At 56.5% G+C, this 9,934-nt stretch overlaps 1 protein-coding gene across 3 annotated transcripts; it reads left to right on the forward strand.

Annotated features, from left to right (window-relative positions):
- Positions 1–842: 842 nt before the first annotated feature.
- On the forward strand, positions 843–5,443 carry CHRNG (cholinergic receptor nicotinic gamma subunit). 3 transcript variants are annotated; one of them, XM_009559239.2, is made up of 12 exons: positions 843–958; positions 1,201–1,340; positions 1,456–1,500; positions 1,708–1,817; positions 1,914–2,069; positions 2,358–2,455; positions 3,236–3,439; positions 3,701–3,815; positions 4,073–4,187; positions 4,532–4,736; positions 4,836–4,969; positions 5,049–5,443. In XM_009559239.2, exons 1-12 carry the CDS (start codon positions 916–918, stop codon positions 5,214–5,216), a joined length of 1,533 nt encoding a protein of 510 aa, XP_009557534.1. In that variant the 5' UTR covers positions 843–915; the 3' UTR covers positions 5,217–5,443. The 3 variants fall into 3 exon arrangements, with proteins under 3 accessions (XP_009557534.1, XP_053930567.1, XP_053930568.1); XM_054074592.1 differs by lacking the exon at positions 1,456–1,500; XM_054074593.1 differs by lacking the exons at positions 1,201–1,340; positions 1,456–1,500 and having other exon boundaries at positions 901–958.
- Positions 5,444–9,934: the final 4,491 nt, after the last annotated feature.

The raw sequence follows: 9,934 nt of genomic DNA on the forward strand, positions 1-9,934 counted from the left end.
AGCTTGAGTGCTGTGTGTATGTGCCAGGGAGGATGATGCCCACACAGAGAATGGGAATGGGTGCTGCTGGGTGTCCTGTGGCTGGAAGGGGTGTTTCCCAAAGAAGCATGGTGTTACCAGCCCTGCTGCCTCTGCTGGACTGAGCACTGGGGACAGGATGGGCTAGGGAAGGGGGTGGCACCATCCCCTATGGACCCACTGCAGGGGGCAGAGATGCCATCCATGCCCATGTCATCCCCTGTACCCATGACCCTCCAGCCAGATCTATGTGTCCCCCCCAGCATACTCCACCCCACAATGTCCAACTGGCGACCAAGGAGCTATCTCCTTCTCTGGCTCAGCAGTGGGATACCAGGGCTCCGGTTTCAGAGGGCTGACGTCCCTCACCAGCAGTGGTCTAGGACAGCTGTCACATCCTCTCTGCTGAGCCAGGAATCTCGTCCCCCCAAGCCCCCTTATGCAGGGTCTGGCAGGATTCAGACCCCAAAGCCAGGCATTGCTCCTCAGGGTGACCCTGTGGGACATGCCTGTCCCTTCCCCACACTGCACCCTGGGGGCAGCCAGGCACGGCCAAGGGGAGGAACAGGGCACCCATTTTCCATAGCCTGAAAAGGGCCTGGGCTTCTACTGTGAGGAGATGCAGCCTTCTGCAGAGGAACATGGGGAAACTGAGGCACAGAGGGCATTTTGCCTCCAGACCCAATTCTAACCCCCCAGCACAAAATGTGATAGGAGTAAGCTGGCATCACCCTGCCAGGAGAGGAATGTGGGTGGTCACCCGTCCCTTCCCAGCCCCCCTGGCTGTTTGGAACAGCTGATAGCGGCAGGGGACAGCTGTCCTTTCCCACTAGGCATCAGAGCCAGAACATCGCTGCGCAAGCGGCCGAGCGGAGCCCCAGCCCCTGCCCCACTACCATGCGTTGCCACGGCCTCCTCCTTGCTCTCTGCACACTGGCAGGTAAGGGATACCCACCCCAGGGGGAGGCATGAGGGGACACCCTGCCACCCCCCACATATTCCCCCCCCACCCCCCCCCCCGAGCTTGCACGCTGCGACACTGATACCCCCAGTAACACGTGTGTGGGCATCCTCTCCCCACGCACACCCCGTGCCCCCCTTCCCATGCCAGCAGGTCCCAGGGGCATCAGTGGCCCCACTGTCCCCACCCCGGGGTGCCCCTATAGCCCGTGCCCTCCCCAGGTGTGGGCGGCAGGAACCAGGAGGAGAAGCTGTTCCAGGACCTCATGAGCAACTACAACCGCAACCTGCGTCCGGCCCGGGACAAGGATCAGATCATCGATGTTACCCTCAAGCTCACTCTCACCAACCTCATCTCCCTGGTGAGAGACACCCACCCTGGTCCCCGCAGCAGGGTGGGATTTGCTCTCACACACGGGGCTGTGGGCAGGGGCAGGCAGGGCACTGAAGCCCTCTCCCCTCTTCCTTCCTTGCCAGAACGAGCGGGAGGAAACCCTCACCACCAACGTCTGGATCGAGATGGTGAGACCTCTCACCTCTAGGCAGGACCCCCTCAGGCCATCTTTGCATCTCAGGGTGGCACCCCATGGAGGGCTGGCACTGTAACCTGCACCTTTTGTGGGTGTCCCCAGCTGAGCCCCTTTTGGGAGCAGCGTGGGACAGGCAGCTCACAAGTTCCCCCGCCTCGGGGAGCACCATGACCCCTGCCCTTTTCTCGTCTTCCACCAGCAATGGTCCGACTATCGCCTGCAGTGGGACCCTGAGAAATACGACGACATCCAGCAGCTGCGGGTGCCCTCCACCATGGTTTGGCTGCCTGACATAGTCCTGGAAAACAAGTAGGTGGCAGTGCAATGGGGACACATCCCTGCACAGGGGGTGGCAGCTGCCCCCGGGCATGGTTTGGAGCTGAGCTCACCCTTTTTTCCTCCCAGCATTGATGGCACATTTGAAATCACCCTCTACGCCAATGTGCTGGTGTCTCCTGACGGAAGCATCTACTGGCTGCCCCCAGCCATCTACCGCAGTGCCTGTGCCATCCACGTCACCTATTTCCCCTTCGACTGGCAGAACTGCACCATGGTCTTCCAGTGAGCATCAGCTGGGCACGCGCAGGCTCCGTGGCGGGTCATCCTGGGACGCACTGGATTAGCATGGGATGTCCACCTTTGTCCTGGGAAAATGAGCCCATGGGCAGACAAGTGCCACCTACCTGTCCCCCAGCACCCCATCAGCAGTGGCAGGAGGCACCTTGGCCAAGCCAAGCACCCCAAAGCAGACCTGGCAGTGACCAATGTGACCTGGTGCCACAGTGGCATCTTTTGCCCACTCAGCCTGCTGCAGGGCAGCTTGTGCTTCCCTGCCTTGTCCCTCCCCAGGTCCCAGACCTACAGTGCCAATGAAATCAACCTGCTGCTGACAGTGGAGGAAGGTCAGACCATAGAGTGGATCTTCATCGACCCCGAGGCTTTCACAGGTAACACCACTGCCGCCCCTGTGGCACAAGAGCATCCTGCCATGGGGGCACCCAGCAGGGCCAGGTGCTGTGCCAGCAGCTGCCAAAAAGCAAGGCTGTGAGGACTATTAGCAGCTCCTGCCATTACTCGGGTACTTAAGTTATTAGTGGAAGCAGGAGTGTCGGAGAGATTTGTTTTTCTAACTCACCTCGCTCAGTGCTCTCACAGCCTGGCAGCCGCTCCAGGAGAGCACCGCTCCTGGGAGCTCAATTGATGCTGGGAAAGGAGCTGTCACGGCCAAACGATGACGTTTTCCATCACATTTTAATTGCATATTGAAGGAACAAAATGCTTTTCGGTCAGGGAGATTTATTTTTTCATTACCATCCTGAGCTGCGATCTTGATTGGGAAAAATCTACTGCTCCCGCAGACAGCAGGGAAAAACAGCCCTGTGTCACCCAGCATCACGCTCTGCTTCCCCCTGCAGTGCCTGGGAGATAGGGGGACCCCAGCCCCACACATAACATGTCCCGGGAGCCCCCAACAGGCTCAAGGTGCCTCCCCAGCTGCCTCCTCCAACAGCCTTTAGGGGGATGCTGCCTGGCCATTCTGGCACAGTGCTCACCTCCCTCTCCAGTCACTCCATCACCTTTCCCTGCACTGTGCCCACTCTGGGTGCCCCATGGGGTCCACACCAAGCAACAGCCTGCCCCTTCCTCCCTGTTGTTGGGCTGCGGGGCTATCAGCCCTGGTGCCCCTGGTGGGGTGGTGGGGCTCACGTTCCAACACCCCACGGCAGAGAATGGCGAATGGGCCATCAAGCACCGCCCTGCTCGGAAGATCATCAATTCGGAGCAGTTCACACCAGATGACATCCAGTACCAGCAGGTCATCTTCTACCTCATCATCCAGCGCAAGCCGCTCTTCTATGTCATCAACATCATCGTGCCCTGCGTCCTCATCTCTGCCATGGCCGTGCTGGTATACTTTCTGCCTGCCAAAGGTGTGTGCCGGGGCGCGCAGGGATGTGCAAGGGCAAAGCAACAGGCAAAGGAGGGCTTATCGTCCCCTTGTTGTTTGGGGACTGTCTGTGCCTCCTCTTCCCCACCCTATTTGCAGAGGGTGATTTTCCCCATACCCCACAGTTAAAGCTTCACAGGACAACTTGATCCGTCCAGCTTTGGGGTGGGGAGGCTTTACAAAAGGAGGGCGATGCTCACATTTCTGCCCTATTTCAACCTCTGCCTTCCCTCACCCTTGACAGCGGGTGGGCAGAAATGCACTGTCTCTATCAACGTCCTCCTGGCCCAGACGGTCTTCCTTTTCCTCATTGCCCAGAAGGTGCCCGAGACCTCCCAAGCTGTGCCTCTCATTGGGAAGTAAGTGATGCATGGGGACAGGGGTGCCAGCCCTGATGTCACACCGTGCCAGATGGGTCTCTGAGGGCTGTGCAGCAGTCTGTGCCCACAGAGAGGACACTGGCACAGATACAACTCCTCACCCAGGCAGGGCTGGCACACGGCTACTACGTACCCTCACTCCACTGGTGTTCTCCAATTTCCAGCCCAGGAGGGCACCATATGCCCATGGCTTTTGACCAAGCAGCCCTCTGTAAGACCTTGTGCCCCCCCTCCAGGTACCTGACCTTCCTCATGGTGGTGACAGTGGTGATTGTGGTGAACGCTGTCATTGTCCTCAATGTCTCACTCCGAACACCCAACACTCACTCCATGTCCCAGAGAGTGCGCCAGGTACCTGCCATTGTTCTCCTACCCCTTAGACATGGGGAATGGGGTGAGTATTTGGGGAGCAAGGCTGTGCCCCTCACAGAGTGGGTGGTGGCCATGCCTTAATGAGTGAGAGTCCTGGCAAAAGAGGGATTCCCCAGATATCTCCAATGGTCAATGTGCCATCAACCCCTTCAAGCCACTTCCAAAACTTGGGGAAGCAGCAGGTGACAACATATGCAGCATCCTGGTGGCATAAGGGCACCCCATGGGGATGCTCTAGGTGATGCAAGGGGACCCAATTGCACCCATGGGGTGCCCTGGGTAGCGTGAAGCGGTCAGGTCCCCACAGATGACACTGTGCCTAGGTGTTCCTGCACCTCCTGCCCCGCTACCTGGGCATGCACATGCCAGAGGAGGCATCAGGGCCACCGCGAGCTTCCCGGAGACGCAGCTCACTGGGGCTCATGGTGAAAGCTGATGAGTACATGCTCTGGAAAGCCCGGACTGAGCTACTCTTTGAGAAGCAAAAGGAAAGGGATGGGCTGATGAAAACTGTGCTGGAGAAGATTGGTGAGTGCCCCAGTGCACCAGCACCTCCCTGCAAGGCTGGGCAATCTGTCAGGAGACCAAACACTCACCTCACTGCTGTGCTGGTTCTGCTGCCCACAGGACGTGGCCTGGAGAGCGGCAGTGCCCAGGACTTCTGCCAGAGCCTGGAGGAGGCAGGACCTGATATCCGTGCCTGCGTGGATGCCTGCAACCACATTGCCAATGCCACGCGGGAGGAGAACGATTTCAGCAGCGTGAGTCCAGGCTGGGGCAGCACAGGACCTGCGCGGGGGCAGCCCTCATCCCTAACCCCCCTCCCTGTGCTACTGGCAGGAGAGCGAAGAGTGGATCATGGTAGGACGGGTGATTGACCGTGTCTGCTTCTTCATCATGGCCTCCCTCTTCGTGTGCGGCACTGTTGGCATCTTCCTCATGGCTCACTTCAACCAGGCGCCTGCTCTGCCCTTCCCTGGGGACCCCAAGCAGTACCTGCCACAGTGATGCCTGTAGATGCCTGTCAGCCCTCCTGCTGCAGGGACTGCTGGTGCCAGGGGCTTGGTGCCCCCAAACCAGCCTGCCTGACTGAGAACCCTGCAGGCACAGCGGCTCCTGGTGCCAAGCACAGGGCTGGAGGAGGACTTGGGGTGGTGGGACTCTGCTGTCCCCCAGATATGGTGGTGATGGGGAAGGGGGGAGCATGGTGTGGCCATGCTGTGCTGAACGTGGAAGTAAAGCCCATGGCAGTCTCTTGAGCCTCCGTTGCATCGTTGCTCCTTGCTCACCAACGGATTATCCTTCTCAAGCAGGCTGGGTACATCCAGCCAAGTGCTGGGACAGGCACGGTGCCCACCTGCCACCACTGCAGGCTGGCCACAGACCTCTAAGCCACACAGTCTTGTCACAGCAGCCCATAAATGTGCTGAGAGATGAGACAAGGGGGAACTGGAGCAGAGTCAGCCATCTAACAGGCCTTACACCAATGCTGGCAGCAACAGCCATGTTACCCAGCTGCAAATTCACAGCTTCAAGCATGGAGCAAATGGAGCCCCTGGCATCCCTCGCCATGGCAATGGTGGCAAAAGGGCAGGAACTACCGATACAGCCTCCCATCCCAAGGCAACGCAGCCACAGATGGGGCTGGGGGCAGGCAATTTCCCCCTCCATCTATGCCTCAGCCATAGCTTTGAGGACAGCTGAACCACAGTCCCTGCTCCCTAACAAGCAGCTAGAGGTGGGAACACCCTGGGCCACCAGGTACCCAAACCCTCTCAGGAACAGCTGCCCCCTGGCACCCACCCTGCTATGAGCATCATTACACAACTCCCTCACTCATCAGCCCTCCCTGCCCCACTGGATCATCTCTGTCAACCACAACTCTTTCTCCCCATCTCAGCAACAATGCTTTCCCCTGTGCCCCTCACTGACCTCTGGGGCCCCTGTGGCTTTGTCCTTGCTGGTGGGGGAGGTAGGGAGGTCAGCCTGGGAACGGCAGCAGGCAGCGTCTGCTCCTCTGCGGTCCAGCTCACGCCACCTGCGCCCGGCTCCAGGATGTGCTGTCTCATCAACCTCACTGTCCCAGCACCAGCTGCCTCCGCTGCTGGGAGAAAGCCAGCTGTTTACTGACCGCAACTGGCTCCTGGCACAGTTTGCCAGAGGTGAGGGCACTGTGGGCATGGATGGAGCAGGGAGGAAAACACCCAGCAGCCAAGATATCACCTTTTGGATGCCTGCAGCCTGGTCATAGCCCAGAGCCAACCTCCACCCATGCAAGCCTGCCAATGCTCTCTGCAAGGTGGCTTTTCCTGCCCCAGTCCTGGGAGCTGCAGGTTGGTCTGGCTCTCCCAAGCTGGCACGCTGAAGCAGACAAGGATGGTGCCCACCAATGCAGGCAGAGTTGCCCAGAAGAGCTCACCAAGCACCCAAACCCCTGCATAGGTCCTGCCTCCTGTCCCCCAGCCTGGGTCCTCTCCCATGGGGGCAGCCCTGCGGCCAAGATCTGGGTGAAGCAACTAGGTCCTGGGGCACCATACTCCTCCCAGCCTCAGCCTTCTCACTAGCGAGTGATGGCACTGCACAACATTCCTGTCACCTACAGCGATATCCTCTCTCCAGCCCCACGGTGGCTGAAGGGATGTGCTCCCCTGGCTGAGTATTCCCAGCCCCGCAAGAGCCAGGAGCATCTGCAAGCTGCCCAAACCATATCACCAGGCTTGTTCCCAGCCCCTGGGCTCTCCCTCCCAAAGCAGGCACAGAATTAATGAACCCCAGCCTGTCTTTGCCTGGCTATTTCCCATTGATTCCAGGCTCTGGTAAAGGTATCTCTGAACAGGGTCAGGTGCTGTTACCCACTTCTCTCCACTTTGCAGAGCTGCTGCTTCTTCCAGGTGAGCTCAGTCCCCAGCAAGTCCGTACAACATGACCAGAAAGAGATGAGCTCTTCCAGTCTGTCACGAGCACAGAACTGAGACCATGTCCTTCACCATCCCTAAGCAGTGGTTTTACTTGCCCTCCAAATGTCCCTAGGGTTTATCACCACACCAGGGACAAGGACAAAACCAAAAGCAGTAGCCACAAGGCCACAGGCCTTGGGCAGCAGATGCATTTTGCCCAAACCAATGGGAGACCACCTTGCAGAGCAGAGCGCAGTGAGAGGACACCCCAGACGCCATCATCAGCCCCGTGTGCCCACATCTCATAAAAAAGAACTAAGAAGGGGCAACACACTCCTCTAAACACTCATAACCTACTCACTTCCAAAACTGCGGAATCCTTACTGTTGGTGGGCTGTGAAAGAGATTTCCTTCACAGCTCCAGTTCTGAGACACTCAGCGTACCTCCACCATCGCCCCCTGAGCCCCACAGCACAGCCATAGCTATAGACGCCCACAGCCCAGGAGCGTGCCGTGGCCCAGCATCCTCTGGGGGAACAAAACTCCTGAGGCTGGACCACAGGGCTCAAACGTGTTCAAAATTCTGCTGTTTTCCCTGAAGGTTGCTACACAGGGATCTGAAGTTTAAGGATGGAAAAAGGCTGAAGGATGAGGAAAGTGGCGAACATCATGACTCCTGGCAGATTTGGGACTCCCATGGGTCCAGTGCTTGCTTCCCAAATGAAGAGGATCTGAAACCTTTCTCTAGAGTGTGACAGAGGTTCTCTCACCTCCCAAACAACCCTATGACTGTTTTTCCACCTCTTTTACTAGTGAGACACAGTAGACCACAACCCAAAAGCCCTACTCAAAACCCAGTCTGGCTCCATCCCTTTCCAAGCCAAGAGAGACACCAAATCTGGTGCTTGGCATTGACGAAAAACCACTTTAGGAAAAGTTGTAGCCTTCAAGAGGACAAATGCCACATCCCAGTCATCTCACTCCCTTCAAGGCTGAGCAAGAGGAACCAGTGCTGAGTTCCTCCAAATCTCAACCACAGCAGCAGCGGGAGGAGAGGAATAGCCCCCTCCAGGGAAGGGCTCTTCCACAGCTCGCTCACAAAGCGTATTTAAGGGCGAACACAGCAGGACTGCAGCATTTTCAGATTTAATAGCAAGCCTGCGCTCATCAGCACCAGCTTTGATGCAAGGCATCAGAGGCGAGAAGTGGGCGAGAACATGAAATAGCAGAGGTGGACGCAACACGCAGCTGGGCACAACAACAGGACTAAAGCCTTAAGTGATGTCATCTGCAAGAAGCTAAATGCACTGTGGATAAAAGCAGCCTGCAGCTAGTATTTCAGCTTTGCCTTGCAAGACTATTTTTGCTTAGATTGCCAAAATGTAATTACAACTAAATCCCCCCTAACAAATACTGGAGAGCAGCAGGGGAGAGTTGTATTTAAAAAGAATTTTAAGTAGCAGCCGTAGTAGTACCTGATCACAGCAGGGAAAACAAACTGCTCCTGGAAAAGAGCATTTGGTTGAAAGCTGATGGCAAACAAGTGGCAAGGGCTGGAATAGGACTGTGGGGTCTCAAGAAACACAGAGAAGGATGCTGCAACCTAGGGAATTGCTGCGCTCCCTGCCCAGCCAGGCGCCACCAGGCACAAACTGCCAGACCGCAGGGAGCAGTTAGTCTTTGCTGACAGCACACTGAATGTTTCTAGAGATGGCCCAGGACTGACACTGTCAAGACTGAAAACAAACCCTTTGGAAGACCGAATATTTCAGACTGTGTTCTCTGCCAGCCCTGCCTGCTTTCAGTATAAACTTCAATAATGACACAAGGAATTTGCAATTGGAGTCAGGAGGCTGAAGGTCTCCTAGTCCCCGAAGCCAGTAATTGTCCCAGACACGGGCTGGTAGTTCTGTGGTTGCCACCAAATTGGCCCAAACAGCCCCTTCTCCTGGGGGATTGCACAGAGCATGTAGGGCAGGAGACGCGCCCCATCTCTGCAGCCTCCCCTCCTGGGCCCGATGCAAAGGTTCTATTAAAAATGAAAAGCAGTTGTTCAGTTCCCCAAGGAAAAGGCTGGCGCTGTTAATGAGTACAATTAGTGTTGTAGTCAAGCAGAATCAGAGGAAATAATTAGCTCCTATTGTTTTTGTGCCATCCAAATTGCAGCCACGCTGGCCTTTCAGAGAACGACCCCTCAGCATAGCCTAATCCCAGAGGACACGAGACAGGAGGTCTCCCTTACAGCCCCTCTTCTGACCACAGCTTGCATGCAGCTATAAGCAGCAGCCTGGGCCATCACCCTCTTCTGCTACACCCACGGGGGGGTCCCATTCCCCAGGCAGCTGGAGACTGGCAAACCTCCGTGTACACCAGAAGGTGCACAAGTGACCCTGCATTCAGCCTTTCCCTGGATACAACACAGGGAAGCACTGCTGACTCTCCACTGAGACAGCCAGAGTCAAGGCAACTAAGTGACACCAAACACCTCTTTTCCTCGTTTAAGGGAAGCTTGCATCCCTCTCCCCAACAAACAGGACTGGGTGCAAGGCACTGCTAACCAGGTTGTATGAAGAAAAGGCAAAGACAAAGCAAGATCATAGAATCACAGAACCATTAAGGTTGAAAAAGACATCTAAGATCATCAAGTCCAACTATCAGTCCAACAGCACCATGGTTACTAAACTAAAACTGCCATGCCTACACTCTTTTGAACACCTCCAGGGATGGAGACTCCACCACTTCCTTGGGCAGCCTGTTCCAATGCTTCACCACTCCTTCAGTAAATAAATATTTCCTAATATCCAATCTGAACCTCTCCTGACGCAACTT

Source organism: Cuculus canorus, chromosome 9 (genome assembly GCF_017976375.1).
Source record: "Cuculus canorus isolate bCucCan1 chromosome 9, bCucCan1.pri, whole genome shotgun sequence".
In the NCBI taxonomy this organism is placed as follows: domain Eukaryota; kingdom Metazoa; phylum Chordata; class Aves; order Cuculiformes; family Cuculidae; genus Cuculus; species Cuculus canorus.